The 21220-nt window shown below is 37.9% G+C and overlaps 1 protein-coding gene across 6 annotated transcripts in view; it reads right to left on the bottom strand.

Annotated features, from left to right (window-relative positions):
- Nucleotides 1-4928: 4928 nt before the first annotated feature.
- Nucleotides 4929-21220, bottom strand: part of eps15l1a (epidermal growth factor receptor pathway substrate 15-like 1a) — a 146184-nt gene continuing 129892 nt past the window's right edge. For 2 of the 6 annotated variants that reach the window (XM_028026750.1, XM_028026749.1), the window contains exons 25-26: nt 16326-16342; nt 4929-13454 (exon numbers count right to left, since the gene is read on the bottom strand). In XM_028026750.1, coding sequence (XP_027882551.1) covers nt 13385-13454; nt 16326-16342 — 87 coding nt within the window. In that variant the 3' untranslated portion in view covers nt 4929-13384. The remainder of the gene's footprint in view (nt 13455-16325; nt 16343-21220) is intronic. The other 4 variants (XM_028026753.1, XM_028026752.1, XM_028026754.1 and 1 more) reach the window with 2 other exon arrangements.

The raw sequence follows: 21220 nt of genomic DNA, 5'->3' as shown, positions 1-21220 counted from the left end.
GCGAGAGGAGCGAAAAGAGATGTTTAAGGTAAGTTATACACACACACAGCAGTAACACACACACACACACACCCCAACTGCCACTGCAACAAAGACTGCTTGCTACTTACCCTGTTAACATTTAGAAATTCTTTGGCGAGAAAAAGAAGAATGACTGTTAATGCTGACAGAAGGACCAATACTAAAGATCCTTTAAGGGTCCATGAGCCATAGATTGAGAAACTGTGAAGGGAAATTGCAATAACTTTAGTTCTGCAATGAACTAACAAAATTACGCCATTGAAATATAACAAGTAAAACAGGTAGAGAACATTCTAGGAAAAAATGGTTTTGAAATAAATGCTTTAAAATAAATAAATAAATAATTTAAAAGCTGAACCGTTGTAGACACAGACAGTGAATACAATGTTACCGATGAGAATTATTAAGTGGTCCTAAATAAAATAACAGTGTCCCTTGACTTCTAAACATTTTGAAAACATTTGAGGGTAAAAAAAGTTTTTCTCCATTTTTGAAAATCTACCCTGTAGTTACATAAATAATACAAAATAAACAAAATATTTTTTAGTACTAAGAATTAAAGATCATTAATACTGCAGTGATTATAATATTTTGGTATACCATGTATTTGGTTGCTTTTAAATTGAACAGAAGAAATTTCTTATAAATTACAGCTGTGATAAATTTGACTTTAGAGCGATTAAAAAGACCTTTTGTTTTCCTGGAACTAACAAAATCAGTTTTTTTTTAAATTAATGAAGTGCTTCAGCAGGAACATAATCAATTTGTTGCTGTGCACCTAAATTATATTGAGATCTCTTTTGAATGGATAACCCTTAAAACATGATCATTTATATTGCCATTGAATTCAAACATTAAAATATGTTGTTAAAAGAATGACAATTTTAATAAATTTGGTAATTGCAATTTAAGAAAAATAAACACAAAGAGGACTGACTGGACATTTTTGACTGTGATGAAATTTTGACTGACTCCATAATTCTGATGGTGCCCAAGGTTTGTTTGTGTCTGTTTCATGTTGGAGTGAATGTTTGTTTGTCTATGTGTTTAATAAGCGTGGTTTACTAGACTGAAAATTAGTAACTGATTGATTCAGAAACTTAAGTTTATAAAGGAATATTGCATGAGATGATTTGAGATCTTTTTAGTTTTTGATACTTTGACAACCAAAATTATAGTTTGCTCAGTGTGAATTCTAACAGCGTAAGGAGAAAGTAGGACTGCATACAGTTGACCTATGACCTGTCTGAGACTGACACCTCCTAGTTCCTTCCACCTGCGGGATTTGTTTCCGCCTTTAGTTTCCAATAAACGCTCAACATTATCACCCCTCCCTTTCACAGCAAGTTTAGGAAAAAAGAAAAAAAAACTTTACCATGAATGAATAGATATTTATAGAATAATCGAGCAGACTAAAACATGAAATCTTTATTATTAGTGTTTTACATATTGAAGGTTAATAAAACAGTTTAATTGCTTTTTAAATGTTTTATTTACTTTGTAGAATAATATGGAATTTATTTTTTAGAAATTAATGCTCATAATGATTTATAACACTGTTAAGGAAATCAATGCAAAAGTTTAACTATACTGTAGATTTCCAAGGCGTTCCCAGGCCAGCTCAGAAACATCGTCCCTCCAGCGTGTCTTGGGTCTTCCCCGGGGCCTCCTCCCGGTGGGACGTGCCCGGAACGCCTCACCAGGGAGGCATCCAGGAGGCATCCTGACCAGATGCCCGAGCCACCTCAACTAGCTCCTCTCGACTTGAAGGAGCAGCAGCTCTATTCTGAGTTCCTCCCGGATGATTGAGCTTCTCACCCTATCTCTAAGGGAGAGCCCAGCCACCTTGCAGAGAAAACCCATTTCAGCCACTTGTATCCGTGACCTCGTTCTGTCGGTCAAGATCCAAAGCTCATGACCATATATGAGGGTGGGAATGTAGATCGACCGATAAATCGAGAGCTTCCCTTTTTGACTCAGCTCTCTCTTCACCATGACAGACCGGTACAGCAGACGTTGCGCCAATCCGCCTGTCGATCTCCCGCTCCCTTCTTCCCTCATTCATGAACAAGATCCTGAGATACTTGAACTCCTCCACTTGGGGCAGGACACCCCCCGCCCCCAACCCGGAGAAGGCACTCTACTCTTTTCTGGCTCAAGACCATGGCCTCGGATTTGGAGGCACTGATCCTCATCCCAGCCGCTTCACACTCTGCTGCAAATCGCTCCAGCGAGAGCTGCAGATCATGACCTGATGAAGCCAATAGGACCATATCATCTGCAAAAAGCAGAGATGTGATCCTAAGGCCACCAAATCGGATCCCCTCAACACCTTAGCGGTGCCTAGAAATTCTGTCCATTCTGTAATGAACAGAATGGGTGACAAAGGGCAGCCCTAGTGGAGTCCAACTCTCACTGGAAAGACAGGGACCTGACAGCCCGTATCAAAGGGCCCGGTACCTCATACTCTGGAGAACCCCTCACATGGCTCCTCAAGGGACATGGTTGAGCGCCTTCTCCAAGTTCACAAAACACTGGTTGGGCGAACTCCCACTCACCCTCCAGGACCCTGCCGAGGGTGTAGAGCTAGTCCAGTGTTCCATGACCAGGACAAAAACTACACTGCTCTTCCTGAATCTGAGGTTCTTCTATCCAACGGACTCTCCTCTCCAGAACCCCTGAATAGACCTTGCCAGGGAGGTTTAAGAGTGTGACCCCCCTATAATTGGAGCACACCCTCCGGTCCCCCTTTTTGAACAGGGAGACCACCACCCCAGTCTGCCAATCCAGGGGAACTTCCCCCGATGTCCATGCAATATTGCAGAGTCGAGTCAGCCAACACAACCCTACAACATCCAGAGCCGTAAGGAACTCCGGGCGACTCTCATCCACCCCCAGGGCCCTGCCACTGAAGAGCTATTTAATCACCTCGGTGACCTCGTCCCCAGAGATTGGAGAGCCCAACCCAGAGTCCCCAGACTCAGCATCCTCAATGGAAGGCATGTTGATGGGATTGAGGAGGTCTTCAAAATATTCTGCCCACATCCCGAGTAGAGGTCAGCAGCACACCATCCCCACTATAAACAGTGTTGGTGCTGCACTGCTTCACCCTCCTGAGACGCCGGATGGTGGACCAGAATTGCCTTGAAGCCGTACGGAAGTCTTTGTCCATGGCCTCTCCAAACTCCTCCCACGCCCGCGTTTTTGACTCAGCAACCACCCAAGCTGCATGCCACTTCCCTCTCTGGTACCCATCAGCTGCTTCTGGAGTCTCACAGGCCAAAAAGGCGTGATAGCACTCCTTCTATAGCCTGACAGAATCTCTCACTGAAGGAGTCCGTAAATGGGTTTGAGGGTTGCCGCCGCGACAGGCACTGACAACGTTGCAGCCACAGCTCCGATAAGCTGCCTCGACAATGGAGAAGGATTGCAGAATTCTCCCCCAACACCGGAGCCAACTCACGACCAGGTAGTGGTCAGTGGACAGCTGCGCACCTCTCTTCACCTGATTGTCCGAGACATGCAGCCGCAGACCGACAAAACAATGACAAAGTCGATCATCAAACTGTGGCCAAGCAGAACCAGTCCCTTCACCCGTAGGCGGAGGGAGGCTACCTTCTCATTCACCGGGGTAAACCCCAACGTACAGGCGCCGAGATGGGGAGCAACAAGTATGCCCACTCCTGCCCGATGCCTCTCACTGTGGGCAACTCCAGAGTGGAAGTATGTCCAGGCCCTCTCAAGGAGACTGGTTCCAGAACCAGAGCCATGCGTCGAAGTGAGACCGACTATTTCTAGCCGGAACCTCTCAACCTAACACACTAGCTCCTTCCCCACCAGAGAGTCCATGTTCCAAGAGCCAGCTTCTGCAACCAAGGATCGGACCGCCAGGGTTCCCTCCCTCCCAGAAGAGTGAGTGAGTTAAAATCAAGGAAAAATTGTTGTGTAGTGTGAACTGAGCTTAAGTCTTTCAAGTGTAGGTTTTCTCAGATTTTACCTTCTGACTAACCCTGCTAAGATTCCTAATACTGTCATACCAGATGCAAGCTTGCCAATGTTCAAAACAAACCATCCAGAAAAATTAAATCTTATCCAACAGTTCTTAAGGGCTGCAAACAACGTTCCAAAAGCTGCCACAGCGATTACATATTTCAACATGTCATTTGAAGAATCTGGAGCTGGGTTTTGTCCTGCTGCATTGTTCAAATTAGTTACGATCTGTCTATAGCAGTCTGCCTGCTACAAATCTGATCTATTATTTGATATGTTTCTTGGTTCTTCAGGGAGGCCATTGTTGTTGACAGGTTGTCTGCGTGTTCTTAGAGAATATTTAGGTTAAAATGTTTGTGGAAGAGAGATAGTGAAACAAATTGCTCTTAAATTTGTTCTTAAATTTGTAATCATTTTGTATGAAAAAATATACTGCTCAAAAAAATAAAGGGAACACTTTAAGTGTTAAACACCTGTTTAAGTGTTCCCTTTATTTTTTTGAGCAGTGTATATCATTTCAGATGGAATTTTTACATTTTATAATTAAAAAAAACTTCAATACTATAAACCTGTTAAAATACAAATACAAAGATCAGCACAAATTAAACAACATTCTAAGTTCCTTTAACTTAAATATTTATTCTATTTTGTACAGAGGAAAAAATAATTATGTCTTCAAAGTAAACCTAACTATTCTAACCATTTACCTTCAGCCAATCTTCAAATACAAACACAGAATGCATCTTAAAAAAGACAACTCAACCTTTTTATCCCCATTGTACGGAACATTTTTGAAAGAATAAATCAAAAATGATCAAGTCTACTTCAGAGGATACAAATGTGTGCATTGTACATTAAACGTACTTTAAAGAATTTGAAATAAAACCGTGTTGTTGTTTTTTTAATCTTCATTTGTCATCTTATTGCAATTTTTTTGAATGTGTGGATATTTAAGTGTAGTAAAGTTTTAGTAGATTCCAAAAGTCATTGTTATGGTGTGGAGGGTCTGCAAGAATTTGAAGTAAACACAACACCTGAAAACACCTGAATGTGTGTACAACACACACACACAAGCACACCCCCACTTAAAAAAAACAATCACAAATACATAAATATAAAACCATTATATTTTATTATATGTTATATAATAAAATATATAACTGAAACTGAAAAATAAACAGGCAGCACTGCAAACTTTTATATTTATATCAAATATAATGGTTTATATTATGGTTTTTGATGATAAAACAATGTAGGAACAAAGGAAAGAACGGCACAGTAATGATAGAATGATAGAATAATGATAGTAGTACACAGAGGGCACTAATATTTATAGGTACTGACATAATGTTAGCATAATAGCTGGAAAAATTAAGAATACTGGAATTTTTGCTTTAACCCTAAAATGTTTTTTTTTCTGAAGCAGGTTGGTCAAAAAAATCTACAAGAAAACTAAAAAAACAGCAGTATAATATCAAACCATTGTTCTTCTCTGGTGTTATCAAGTCAAAACGATCAAGCCTTTTTCTATGTTTTTAAATATAGGAGTAACCAGGAAGAACTGTTTACCATTTTGTTTTTCTATCAAGAAAACTCATTCTCAGACAACACATACATTGATGTATTTTACCAAACAACCAAATTAATTTCAACAAACAAACTAATACGCAACTTAAGCAGAATAAAAAGATAATATTGGATTTTTACAAGAAAGCAGGTCTGAGGTCACACAAATAAATAGTTTTTAGGAAATAGGCTGAAAAACAATAGAAGACTTTTGTCTTCTATTGTTTTTCTTCTATTGTATATGTATAGATACACATAGGGTTGTCAAATAATCAATATTCAATGATTGTTAAATCATTTTATATATTTAAAAATTATTTTTTAAAGATATTTATTCACATCATACTATAAACTAAGCTGCTTAGCAAGCAACCCAAGTCATCACACTTTCACACAATAACACTGCAGACAGACTCAGCCCATCCCCTTTAGCCGTCACTTTAAGAATAATGGCTGCCATTTGTAACAGTGAGCTGGAGTCAAAAATTTAAAACTCTCTGTAATAGGGCAAGTATGTCCAAGAACCTTTATGACATTCTCTGGTACAAAGGTAAAAAGTTTGTTGTTTGGTTGTAATTTGCATAAGCAGCAATAAACAGGAAAAACTGAAGAAGAGTTCATTATGGAAGCTGTGCTAAAGTAACTTAAAAAATAAACAGGCAGCACTGCAAACATGGCAAAGCATCTTATAGACATTTAAAATGTTCAGTAACATTTAATTTCTTCAACAATTTCTACATATGCTATACAGCAAAATATGTTATCTGTTTAAATGCTTGATAGTTACTATTAGTCTCTTTATGTTTCTGTTTATTAGTAATTAGTAGCTATGACCAACAATAACAATAAAACATGTAACATTAATTTCAGTTTTTGTTTTGAAACTCCAACAATTTGGAGGTGCAAGTTCACAGTTTTAATAAATGGTATGCATAAGTTAATTTTTACCTTTATTTTATCCTTTTGTCATACCAGATTATGACCATGAGAAAAACTTGAGATCAAATGATACACAATCTGCAAAAGACAATTTATGTTTCTACGTAGCAGAATGTCTCAGTAAAGACTCAATGATGTTCTCAAGGTCACAATGTGATGCGATCCTCCTGAAACCTCAAACATACCACTCAGTATTGGACAAAATGACATTCCTCCTGTAAACTGCGTACAGGTGAACATCGGACTCAGCCAGCACAATCAGCAAGGACAAAAAAATGCAAACACTGAGCATTCAAGTACAAAATACAGTTTAGTTCACTGCTGGTCAATAAGTTAGCTCAGCTGGCAAGCAGCATAATTTAAAACAAAATACAACAAAAACTGAAATTAACCACAAAAGATAATATGGCTATGCAAATATATAAATGTATAGCTAACTATTTTTACCATATCAGAATCTGGTTACAACACATCAGCTTTGTGATGACTTTGAGGACAAAAACCACTCAATAGGTTTAAAGTACTGTTCCTTTTTTCACAAATATTAAGACACATTTTAAGTGGCTTCTGACAAAATGTGTGAAGGTTTAAATTTAGTTTTACTCCCCATGTTATATCTCTTAAATCTCTCAACACTCGATGCCTTTACAGCAGTCAGTTAGTCAAAAAGGTGCGTCTTACTGATCTATTGCTCAGTCAGCCAGTAGTATCTTTCACAAGTGTTGATGGTAAAAATGCCCAGCAATGTGTTTTCTGATTCATAAGACACACTATGATGTCTGAGGACCTGCATCAGGAAACTCAAACAGGAAGATGAGAATTGTGGACCCCACTAACTCTGGTCACTAATTAGTGACCAAATTTCTATTATAAGCTTCATATGTTGAGAATAAAAAACTGTACCATTCTAATGAACGCCTTGCCTGCTAGCGCTGATCAGAAGGGCCGATGGCACAATAGCACCCTGACTTCTGTCAGACTGCTTCAGGACAGCCATGGTTACAATCCAGTAGCTTTCTGTCATCAGCGTGTGAATGTTTGTGTGAATGGGATTGACTGATTTCATTGTAAAACGTCTTTGAGAGCCCTTTGAGGGTTGAAAAGTGCTATACACAATGGTTATGGAAAGTATTCAGACCCCTTTAAAATGTTCTGTTTCTTTGCAGCGATTTGCTAAAATCAAAAAGTTGATATTATTTCTCATAAATGTACACTAATCCCATTTTGACAGATAAAAAAAAAATTCAAATTGATCTAAAAAGAAAAACTGTTTTACAGTTACGGTATTATGGACATAACATATGGCCATAAGTATTGATACACTCATATTTAACTCGCATGCTGTCCATTACTTCCAATCCTCCTCAAGATTTTGCTCCTTCTAAGGAGTCCAGATGTGTTTAATTAAACTGATTGGACTTGATTAGGAAAGGCACACGTAAGACCTCACAGCTCACAGTGCAGGTCAGAGCAAATGAGAATCATGAGGTGGAAGGAACTGCCCAGTGAGCTCTGAAAGACACAATTCTATGCCTTGTTCCTAAGATTCTTAAGAGCACAGTGGCTGTCATTATCCTTCAATGGAAGAAGGTTGGGATGAGCAGAACGCTTCCTAAATCTGACCGTCCAGCTAAAGAGCCTTAATGAGAGAGGCAAAGAAGAAGGCAAAGATCACTGTGGCTGAGCTCCAGAGATGCAGTAGAGAGATGGGAGAAAGTTCCACAAAGTCAACTATCACCGCAGCCCTCCACCAGTCGGGGCTTTATGGCTGAGTGGCCCAACGGGAGAATCTCCTCAGTGCAAGACACATCAAAAGCTCTTATAGTGTTTGCCAAAAAACACATGAAAGACTCCCAGACTTTGAGAAATAAGACTCTCTGGTTGGATGAGATGAAGATTGAACTTTCTGGCGTTAATTCTAACCAGTATGTGTGGAGAAAACAAGGCACTGCTCATCACCTGCCCAATACAATCCCAACAGTGAAACATGGTGGTGGCAGCATCATGCTATGGGATGCTTTTCAGCTGCAGGGACAGGACGACTGGTTGCAATTGAAGGAAAGACGAATACGACCAAGTACAGAGATATCCTGAAAGAAAACCTCTTCCAGATTGCTGAGGACCTCAGACTTGGCCGAAGGTTCACCTTCCAACAAGACAATGACCCAAAGCATACAGCCAAAATAACAAAGGAGTGGCTTCAGAACAACTCTGAGACCATTTTTGACTGGCCCAGCCAGAGCCCTGACCTAAATCCAACTAAACATCTCCGGAGAGACCTGAAAATGGCTCCACCAACGTTCACCATCCAACCGGAGGGAGCTGGAGAGGAACTGCAAGGAAGAATGGCAGAGGATTCCCAAATCCAGGTGTGAAAAGCTTGTGGCATTGTTCCCAAGGAGACTCAAGACTGTACTAGCTCAAAGGGTGCTTCTACTAAATAAGTCTAAGAGCAAAGGGGCTGAATACTTATGACTGTGTGATATGTCAGTTTGTTTGTTTTTTAATACATTTGTAAAAAGAATTTCTAAATTTTTGTTTTTTTCTGTCAAAATGGAAAAAAAAAAAATAATTCTCATGAATTACTTGCACATTCATGAGAAATAATATGAAAAATGACTACAATGAAAGAGTGAAAAATTTAAAGGGGTCTGAATACTTTCCATACCCACTGTAAGTCTGGCTTTATCTTAGCAGTGGATCACTCGGCTCGTGCGTCGATGAAGAACACAGCTAGCTGCGAGAACTAATGTGATTTGCAGGACACAAATAATTAATAAAAGCAAAAAATTCAAATCATGCATTTGTATCATCATGGGGTAAATATATGGCTAAATAATAAACAAAGATATTGCTGTGTAAAGTAAATAATAAAACCTTCTTTTGAGGTTGCTGTTCACTTATCAGACCAGACACAACCTGAACACTTCTAGGTGTGTTTGGTCTCCTCATCATCTCTCACCAAAATGATTTCAATTCATATTCTTCACTGTAGTAAGTTAGTTTAGCATATTTTGAGGTAAATTAAAGCCAAAACTGAAATTAACCAGTATTGTAGGAAAGTAAGCTTAGTAGAATATAAAAACCAGAGAGTGCTTATTTTGTCAAAAGGTTGAAATTACATACTTCTGTTTTACATTTTTGTATATACCATGGAACCATAGCATTTTTACATACCATCCCTAATGCCTACCTAGTCAATCTGAACAATATATATCACATAATACACATACTGTCAGGAACTGCTTGAAATTGAGCTAATTATTGAATAACCATGCATTCAGACTCCCTACTCCAGTAATGTATTTTGTGACATTTGTTGCAGCAGAAAATGATTTAAAAGGTAATGAGTTGGGAAGGTAATTCATGATACATTCTGATGCCAAAACTCAGAAATCACTGGAAACCAAAACCTTTCCAAACCTTGAAATAGATTTTCTTTTCTTTCCCAGAATCAGACCCTAACCCACTGGACTGAATGGACCCATTATTTGGGGGTCTAGTACTGTTGTGAACAAAAAATGGTAATATTTCAAATGGTTGTATTTTCATTGCAAATCACATCATTATTGCAACATTCACCATATTGTTGCATGTTTTCCTGATATTACATGGTATCACCAAAAGAACCAAAATAGTGCTTTTCTGATATCGAACAATCTGAAAACGCCTCAGATGGAATTTCCAGTCCCTGGACTATTTGTTGTAGTAATTTCAATGCAGCAAGTTATACAGCACATAAACAAACTAATATAAGTTCCTGCAAAAAAGTCACAACTCTGATGAAAGGGTAGCACTTGTTGAGGTATGCACACTTTGTTTACTCAGAAAAACAAAAAAAAGAACAAATACTGCCAAAGAACATACCCTGGAATGCAATACTTAGGAGTGTGAAGAGGAAAGCTCCAGGCTTGAGGAAAGTCCCTTGTGGAACATTTTTTGTGGGTCACACGCATAATGTTCAGTAGAGAAAGCCAGATATCCTGTGAGTCCTTTGCAGGGATGAGAGTCATCCTCAGGGTGGTGATTGGGGTTCCGGAGGTTGGCTGCTGTTTATAAATACACTCTGTGGGTGAAGGGCATGATCGAGCTGACAAATGTTTGCAGCTTTGATGTCCCAACTTGTTCTGGGATGGTTCCAAGATGCAGCCAAGCTGGAATCAATATACAGTTGAAACCAGATATTTACATTCAAAAAGATGCTAAACAATTTCCCCCTTTTAATTTATGTTGTTAAATCACACTAAACAGTTCCTTTTTTACCAAAATTATTTTTATTTGCTAAACACCAGAGTAAAGAAAAAAATTCTCAAAAAAGTTTTTTTTTTACTGCTCTTTCAGAGTCAGGAGTTCAGACTGAAAAACTGTTACTCTGCCTCTCACCTTGTGGATATTGACATCACTTCAAGCGCACATCATACTTGTGTAGCATTATGATAAAATCTAAAAAAAATTCTTCAAGATATACAATATGAGAATTCTGGACCCCACTTTGTCTGGTTTATCCATCACTTATATCTAGGTGCCTGGAAGTGAATTTTTTCTCTTAGCAAACATTAATGCAAGTACAGCATGGTAATATCCCGACCATCATAGGAGGTTCTGTGTCCCAAAGATGAACATGTGTTGCAACCACAGAATAAAAGCCAAAACCTTGTGAAGACAAAACAAGTTCTATACCATCATCAGGTGGACTTTCATGGGCTGAAAATCCACCTGATGAGGAAAAGTGAGAATATAGTTTTTACAAATGAGCTCTGGAAAAAATGCCTTATTTTTGGAGACATGTTCTGTTCTCTGATCCAACTGTGTCTAAGTGTTTTGCCATTCCAACCGGCATTATTTTGATAAACATTTGAGTTTGCACTCACTGCCCCTTTTGCCTGTTTTCCCTGTCTAAGCCAATTTTAGTAATAGAGACTTCATAATCCATTTTAATCATTGTTGTTTTGTTTTCCAGTTAAATATTCTGTAGGAATCAAAGTTTTTTAAATCTTTGAGTCGGTATGCTTGCATAAATTTGCCTTTATTATTATTAGTTAATGGTGTCAAAATGATAATATCATTTAACGCAATAATTTCAGGGACAATTTATTGTCCAGCAAAATGTATCGTGATACTCAGCCATTCAGAATGGCTGAGTAGTTCTCAGGCTTAACTTGTAAGCCTGAGAACAGCATCCCAAAATAGTGCCAGCACTATGTTGAACTTTACATTTCTCAATACTCGACTAAAAGCCAGTCAAAAAATTACTGTGACTGTTTAGGTTAGCCTCTTCTTGTCACAAAGATGTGAAAGATGGGCTGAACTCGGGCACATTATGCGGAATTATTAAAGTGACTTCTCAAACATCAACCCAAAAATTTAAAGCTTGGGGCAAATAGAGTAAAAATATATAGAACAACAAAGTTGTGATAATCACAAAGCTCTGATCTCAACTGATGACGGATTATTTCCTTTTCTCTTCCTCAAAAGGGGGAGATGTTATGTACAGTTATCTTGACGTGTAACATATTAACCAATATATATGTGGAAGTTGTGATGTGATGTGAAGTAAAGTACATGTTAACCTTCCTGCCTCATCCTTGTCATACTAACAAAACAGAATCTAGCTTTGACCCTGTGTATAGTATACACAGCAATTCTACCAAATATTACAATGTTTGCTGAATTTTGAATTTAAAAAAATAATGAATAAAATCTTATACAATACAAATACAAATATATTTGATCTAAATCAGGAAATGTTTGGGATTGGGGAATGGTGTCTCAGAAGGTATGAGTTTGCCTTATAACCTGTGGGAGGGACAACACAGGTTTGACCGCTGCTCTGTCCTTCTCAGTCATTGTGTCTTTGGGCAGGACTTTCCTTGTGGTGTCCTCTCACAAGTTTTGGAGCTGTGGAGGACAGCAAGGCACAAGCCCAACCTGAGATGGGCCTGAGGCTGGGATTGAGATTGGGCCTGGGCACAAACCCAACCTGGCTGGCTTGTGCCCAACTCAGTTTGGGTTTGTGCCTTGCTGTCCTCCACAGCTGTATGGAAATAACTGATTTCAACCTCTTATGTCTCTAGAGAGCTCTGGTACTTTGGAATTTCTGAACAATTCTGTCTTGCTTGAGATCCTGTGCTAGTTTTGTGTGGCACAAAGAGGACTATCAAGCTATTTTGAAAGCACTCTAAAAACAGAGTGAAAAATGAATATCTACCTCATTTCTGTATATCAGATAAAATTTTAGAGTCCTTCAAATCTTGATATCTCTCCTCTTGGTTATGTCTTACTGTTATTAGTAATCATCTAATTTTCTGAAACCCTATTTTCTTGTTAAATCCCTTTTTTATGGCATTATGCACAAAAACTAAATGCCAAATTCTATCAAATGTTAGAAGAAAAAACACTCTCCTTTTGAGTTTGACACAAATCTACATCTTTGTTAGCTTCTTTGTTGCTCAATTCCAGATGAACTGACAGGCTGTTTTTCACATTGTGAAAGTACCAGAAAAAGAGCTGCTGTAGAGTCAAATCCTGGTAAATTGTTTTGTCTGCTTGACTTTGTTAATGTATCAGTTTTGATATCCAGAACTAAAGTGGTAATTAATACGCAGTGTATACATCCTTCAAAAGTTCCTCTTCCTCATGTCATATATTAAATCACTTTTTTTGTCATGCATCCAAACAGGTTTTGCAGCTATTTGTTAAGTATGGTGGTGCAAGGTTGTGTGTGTGTGTGTGTGTGTAGGGGTGTTCATATTATAATGTCATCTGAGTTAGATGCATGTTAGATGTAGATGTCATGCATTAGACATCTCTGCCTTGCTAAGGGCAATGGCCAGCTCCAGGTCCTCCTGTTCCTGTTGCCTGAGCCTTTTCAGTCGATCTCGCTCTGCCCGCTCACTCTCTCGCTTGGCCCATTCAAGTTGCTGAGCTTCGTTACCAAACTGGAAAAAGAGAGACATAAATCCTTTTAAGACATAAGCACTGGTCAAGTTCCATTTATTTTAGCAAGAAAAAGTGTTGTTTTTAAATTCCTAAGTATCTAACTTGTAATAATGCTTGTATTATTACAAGTTTTACTAACATTTGGTAAATCAGATGCTTTATAAAATAACTAGTTAATAATAATAATAATAATAATAATAATAATACATTAAATAGCACATTATATTACATAGTAATAGTTACATCTCAAAAACTCCAAATGTAAAACTATGAACCAGAAGCATGATAGCATGTTTATTGAAAATGATCAAAAATGTATACATTTTATAAGCTCTTCCACTTTGTATATATGCCTAAAATACTTTAAGTGATGTGTTATTTTTGTAGCTTCTGTACTGTACTATACCAAACCCATTACAGTGGTACACTCTCCACAAACAAACAGATAAAAAAGTAACCTAAAAAAAGCTAATCTCATTAAGACAAATACGATTCCAACTGAATAGAACAATAATTTACCAGAAACTTTGCCCAACAATAATCTGATGATGTGCTCAGTTTGTGAGATTTAGTGCATTTTTTTCCAACCACCACATTCTAAAATAAGAACATCGATTTGTGAAAAGGCAGACATTAGAGTGCTGCCTGACAGCACAGATGAAAGTTACTAATGATATTTACATGACCTCAGATAGTAAATTTATTTCTGCTCTTTTCTTCTCAGTGATGCTTCTTGATATAGTTGATCATATTGTTCTCTTAGAAAGGCTTGCAGTGATCCAGGGAACACAACATGGTTGATGGATTCAATTAAAGGGCTTCTTGTAGAGAAACACAAGGTTCAGTGCTTGATCAAAGTTTTCAGTTTATATGCTTCCAATTGGTAAAATCATCAAACAGCATGGGATACATTTTCACTGTTATGCTTATGATACTCAACTTTATTTGTCCATAAGTCTTGATGAACCCCAACCCTAACTTTAGCTTTCATAACATAAAGCTACATCATTTTTAAAGTTTAATCAGTAATACTTTTATAACAAATTTATGTCAGATCACGATTTCTTGGTTAATGTCAAGTTGTCATAACAAAGACATTTTGAATAATGTCAACTTTGTATTAAAACTGTCATGATTTACTCATACTCAAAATGACTTTGAGTATGGATTGTTGCAGCAGCGCCTCCTGCTGTACGCACTGTGAGTACCTTCAGATTTTCCTTTAAATAAAAAAAGTAAAGAATAGTTATTGTATGTTTTATTATCTAACCCTCTTTACTATTAACAAAATTGTGAAGAAAAAAAAGCTATTTTGCATCAAAACATCTTGTATGTACTGTAGTGTGAGTCTCTTGGGGTCAAGGGCACACAAAAGGCTAAATCTTATTGGTCAGTTTACTTTTGTTAATTTGGCAGTTTGCCGCTTTTTCTGTGAGCTAAAAATGAACGAGCTCCTCCGGTTGTTCTAAGATTCCGCCTGAGCTATTTACTGACGGGTTCTGACGGGTTGCCGGTTTATTAGCCTTTATGTGGTTTCACAAACTGAAAAGCTGACGGGTCACCTGTTGGCTGACACCAGCAGATGTCGGGGGGGAAAAAAAAGTTAGACAGATCGGATGTTGATTCAGGTTCAGGTGTCAGACGTCCAGAGAAGAATAAGGAGATTTAATTTCTACTCATTTAACCCGCAGTCTGAGACGCTCAGTAGGAGCGGCAGATGTCTGCCACCTGGTGACCCGCCAGAACCGCAGACGGTAAAAAAACTCAGCTGGGATCCAAACGACCACTGTTAGAACTACGTGTGGGATCAAACTCCGCTCATTCATTTTAGCTTACAGCAAAAGCGCCAAGCCGCCAAATAAACAAAAGTAAACTGACCAGTAACATTTAGGCTTTGATGGGCCTTTTGACCCCCACAGACTCGCTACGTACATCATGTTTTGACACAAGAGTTTTTTTTCCTCCACAATTTTGCTAAAAGTAAAGAGGGTTAGATAATAAAAATTCCAGAAGTTAATCTTTTCTTTTTTAAAGGAACTCCAGGTACCAAAGTGGGTCCAGCCGTACAGCTGCAGGTGCTGCTGCCCTCCGATAAAATACTGCAGGCGTCTGCGTATAATTCTGAACTTTAAAAGTAGGAAAGTTTTATACATAAAGCAATTTATTTTAAATGTTTTTATAATTTCCTTTTTTAAAACTAAATATAAACAAATGTTATTACTTCAATGTAAAAACATTTAAATAAAAATTCTTTAGGCAGTGCTCCCTATTGACAATGGGTATTTTTAGAACTTGCTCCGCGGTGACTGACATGTCCCCTCGGGAGACAGGGCGCCCGCGGGGGCCGTGTTGGTGACCCCTGCTTTAGAGGTATGATGTGTGTTGGGAATTGACACTATGTAAATACATTGAAATGAATAAAAATGATTTTTCTGTGAAAAAGAAATGGTTGACACCGAGTACTTGATCAGAAGACCAGAATGTAAATGACCATACTTTATATTCCTACAGAAAAACAACTTTAAATACCACATTTCCTAAAGTCCATAAATTAGAGCAGCTGAATTGTAAGAATAATGCTGTATAGTTTTTTGTAGGTGGAACACTTTATGAAGGTTGTACAAAACAAACCCATGAAAAACAACTGCTAACTGCAGCTGGTTCCATGTTAAAATGGGATACTCTTTGTTCATTTTGTAAAAGTTATCTGATTGATATTGGTTTTATAAATATCCTCAATGTTTAATTTATTGCTTATTTTTCTTTCTGCTCTTTGTTTATCATACATCTGATATATACTTAAATATTAAAAAGCAATTCTGATTAAAAACTAGTTTTATGTGAATCTCTCTGTGTGCACAATTTCTTACCTTGACTTTATCAGGTCCTGTTAGAGGCGCAAAGAACACATACAAATTAAAAACCAAGCATCAGTCAAGTTACCAGATTTAACTATTTGCATTTCTCACTGACACACAGACATGAAAAAGGAATAGAAATCAACATCTTTTAAATACTATCTGAAAGTGAGTTTGATTCTGAAAGCAACTCCACTTGCTTTAAACAAGAGGTTTTCAAAACTACACCTAATAAACTACTAACTAAACTACTGCTACCTACAATGTTAGCAACTACAAGTGGTGCTATGAAAATGAAACTAAGTGGAAACACAACAATCAATGACCCCTTTAAGTACAAATAATCTAATTTAAAAAATCAGGGAGAATGTCCTCTGTAAAAAGAAAAATTAATAAAGCATGTCTACTGTGGCACCGATTAAAAAGTGTCACCACAAATAACATATTGATTGAAATCTATTAATTCAAAGATATTTTTTCTTATCTTTAGGGGCTTCTTATCTTATAAGATAAGTAACACACAGCTGTGCGAGCTGTGTCATGCTCACACAGTATGGGTGATATGTGGAATCTATTTAAATAAGTAATAATAAAAATGTCCTCCAACTTTTTTTTTCTTTGCTGCCAGTATTGAATTACAAGAATGCTGTTTCACTAAAATGGTTTAATAAAAGACGGCAAAATAATATCCAGCCCTTCCTGCTTCCAAAACAGATGGTTAATTTCTGCCAGTAACAGACAAAGAAATACATATTCACACTTTTTATGTAGCACATATGAGCACTAAAAAACAATTAAAGTTGTCTCAGACAACCTAAGGGATTTAAATTCCAGAAGAAAACAATTAAACGATTGGTCTAGCATAAGTGCCAAAATGATCTTTGAGTCTTGACACATAAGAACCTTGGAATTAATTCCTACATGTATGAGAAATTAATCAATTAATAGTAATTAAATTACTATCAAGGGTTTGTGCGAAATTGTTTAAAAAGATGGCTTATATAACTTTCACAGCTTTAATTGAACAACCAAATGGAAGAGAAGACAGGAAAGTGATTGGGTATTAGGGATATGTGATATGGCATAAAATTAAGTTGATAGTACTGTTATGTGCTTCGGGCACATTATAGTTTTATTTATTTTTCTAGATTGTTTTCTGTATTGAATTTAGTTGAATGGCTTTTTAAATATATTTTGGAGTTTGCATAATTCCTTTTTTGTAATTAACTTGATTTGGTTCATTTGTGGCGCTGTTGGCCCGTCTATGAATAGGCTGGGTTTCGACATGTGGAGAGATCTGCCCTTCCGCTGGCTCCGCCTCCACCGAGGATGTGTCCTGACGCGGTGCGCGCACATCTCCAGTAGCTGTAGGCCGCGGCCGACATCTCCAGCCTGCCATGCGGTATTTTTGTTAGCCTTTGTTTGTTTGCTATTTTTGTTGGGATTTTGGCCTGGTGAAATCACAATGGTTGTCCTGTTTTCGATTCTTTCTTTGCAGTAGATTCTTTTTTTTTGTTGCTTTAGTCCGGTACTAGTAGTGGCTTCGACGGCCCTGTATAGAGTTGGCCCCCTGCTGTACCGTTTTGTTCTTTTTGATCGGCTCACCAGGTCCAACTTTCTGTTAATACTTTTGGGGTTTTGTTTCATCCTCTCTTTTTTTTTTTTTTTACCCCTCCAGGGGGTCTTTTGTGGGCTCTAGTGTCCCTTATATGATAGCAGGCTGACAGGAAACAGGGAAGGAGAGGGGGGAAGACATGCGGCAAATGTCGTAGGGTCCGGGAGTCGAACCCGCGACGGCCGTGTCGAGGACTCAAGGCCTCCAAATATGGGTCGCGCTAACCGCTACGCCACCACGGCACACCCCTCCTCTCTTTTTTTGGGACACAGGGAATTGAGGATATTTAACTCTCTCTTTTTTTCTCCATAAAAAATCAAAGCAGCTGAACCAAAAGAAAAGTTCAATAGTTAAAAAATAAAATAATTTTTTTGAACCCTCATTTTTGCCTGTGTCCTCAAATATGTTGTGCCCTTTTTACGCAACAGTATATACAGTATATTGTAATATGAATTGTGTAAAACTTACAATGGAAACAAAAACAAAATCACACAATTATTGAGTAGAATGTATTTATTTGTATGTATGTGTTAAAACTAACACTCGTTATGGACAGCATATGTTATTTGTATGTAATGTTTGTAATGGTTTTGTTTTATGCTGCTACCTATCATTACCAGGTCTTCCTTTAAAAATTTCATTTCATTGGGTCCTGGCAAATTGCTTGTATTTAGGTTTTTCTGCTTCTGGTTTTACTGTTTAATCCATCCGTGGTCTAATGCTGCGTTCACACCAAACACATTTTGAGCATCAGGCGCGTCTGGTTTACATTCAGTCTATGTGAATATAAACACAGTTTCTGAATGTTTCCAGGATGCGTCGAGGGTCCGTTTTTTTCACACTGTGCGTTTCACATGTCTGGTGCGGTGCAATTTGAAGCATTTGGAGGGTTTGAAGCATCAAGCACTCAAGAGAGTCTGAGGCCGGCAACGGAAAACAACAGAGCAATTTTGACACATCAGATGCGCCTCCACATAGACTGAATGCGCAGAATGTTAGGTGTGGAGCAAAACGTCAAGCGTCTGCATTCAAAGTGCACGTGTCATTTTTGACGAGTAACACGTTTGGTATTTAAGAGATGGTGTCATTTCTGAATTGTATTTGAATTTAAACCACACATGTTTTTTACTCTGTTTTTTACACTGTGCTCTTCTACGAGTTTTTTTTGTATTATGCTTGTGGTTTCAGAAAGACTGTCAGTCTGTCACCTTGTCTCATGGTGCTTTCCCGCTGTCTGACCATGACATCTGCCTTTCTCCTCCTGAGCATTGCTAAGACGGCAGGAGGGTAAAAAGCAGAGTCCACTGGTCTTCACCTTGTGGAGTTTTACCTTATGTGGGTCCCGGCAGGGGTTGCACCAATCCTGCATGCGCTCCTGGTTTCCCACTGTCTGACCGTGCGTTCTCGATCCAGGTCCATATAATTAATGTTTTTGCCTTTTTAACAACCTCTTGCTTTGCACTGTCAAACCATGCTGCTTCCCGCTTGCTCTGCCTTGATGTCAGTCGTTACGTCATCAACAAGCATTACCTCCATTAGCCAGTAAACTGTGGAGTTCTATTGTAAATTTCTATTGTCTCTACCATATACGATTTATTGCGCATTCCTATTGTGTAAAATGAGGAATTTTGGAGATATGTTTTTTAGATGTAATGAATATGACATAATAACAATTAGTCCAAAGGAGCCAACTCTACCCTAAGCTAAGTTGCTGCGGTAATTGTACTTCAACCTTTATTCAATTTTTTTTTACATTACATAAGTATTATCATGTAGATGTACTTATTTAATCTATTTGAAATAAGTAATGTTAATGAATAACAAATAGTTTTCTACTCAGTAAAGTTGTCACCCTTTATTAAGGTTGATTTTATAAACATTTTTTTGTGTATTTTGTTGTGTCCTTGAGTGTCAAGAAACGTGCCTATCACATTAAATAAAGAAACATTCAGGGGCCAGATTTTCAGCCGTAGCTGTTTAGATGCGTGCTGGAAGCTCTATTGCAAGAACTTAAAAGTTTGTTTAAAAAAAGAACAAAGAGGCACACTGATCACTAAGTACACACCCACACATACACACGCCAACATACACCCCTGCATCCACATATACACAGCAAGTTCATGCAGGGTCAACAAACAAAAGGGCTGACAGTTGAGTGGTGATACTGCCATGTTAGAAAATTCTACAGTCAGTAATATTAAGAAGCAAGAAAAAAAACATCCCATATAATATCTGAAATGTAAACTTCCCTAAAATACTCTGGTGTGTGCAAAAGCTTGCATGCATTTTTATTTGTAGTATTTGTTGTAGTACTATTTTGGTGTATAGTTCCCAAAACATTTAATGCATTACAAATGATAACTTCTATAAAAAGCAACTTCCTAAACCGTAAAACAAAAATAGCTTGTTTCATCCACAATGCTGTTTGGCTGCCAGCCTGCAGGGTCGTGAGCAATGTATAGGCTGGTGTGGAATTATATTTTGTCTTTTATTACAATATGTTGCAGTTATTGAAGCTTATATTAATTAACTGAGTATAATTTGCCATAATGATATCATGATATCTCAGCTCTGCGGTTCTGGAATATTAGGTTTGCACATTCCTGCGCTAGTCAGCTCGAAGAAACCAGAGAATTTGCTCCTGGAGTTGCAGAATCTCAGAAATAACAACTCCTTTTTAGGAAGTATGATTCATAAAACCAAAACTGTTAAAAGTAACCAACCATCATTAGTTACGCAAGCACATGGAGCTTGTTCCAGAAGCAGGTTGTTTTGCAGCGTAAGGTGTAGCTTAAATGTAACTGCGGGTGATCAGAATATGTACCAGATCTGAGTGAATCTTTGTATGCATTTTTTTCTCTCTGATTTCTGAAAGACATCTTTAGCATTTTATTAAAGTTTCGTTGGTTGACTTTCAAAGACGAGACTGCTGACTCGTCTTTGATCTGTCTCAGCACGAACCTGTGGAAAGATGTGTCTTCATCTTTAACAATTGTTGTATATGTCAGTTAAGTTTGGGCCCCATCCAATCTACAGTTTGTTAAGGCTGTTATTTTTTAACTATAAGCCAATACTTTTTCACATGCTTTGATTATTTGCGGTGATACAGCTAATACACCTCTTTTTACCAACAGGTTTCAAAAGGCTGGACAGCTGTGGCATGAAGAGGACAACAGAAGTCCAAGAGCAAATTTACCTCAAAACAAAAGTAATGTTGAGAGAGGCAACGAAAGAGAGACTTAGGAAGTGTGTGTGAGGCTGTACAACTCTGACACCAAAGAAGACGACTTTG

This window comes from Xiphophorus couchianus, chromosome 9 (genome assembly GCF_001444195.1).
Source record: "Xiphophorus couchianus chromosome 9, X_couchianus-1.0, whole genome shotgun sequence".
NCBI classification, from domain to species: Eukaryota; Metazoa; Chordata; class Actinopteri; order Cyprinodontiformes; family Poeciliidae; genus Xiphophorus; species Xiphophorus couchianus.
This window is presented reverse-complemented; position numbering and strand designations above follow the sequence as displayed.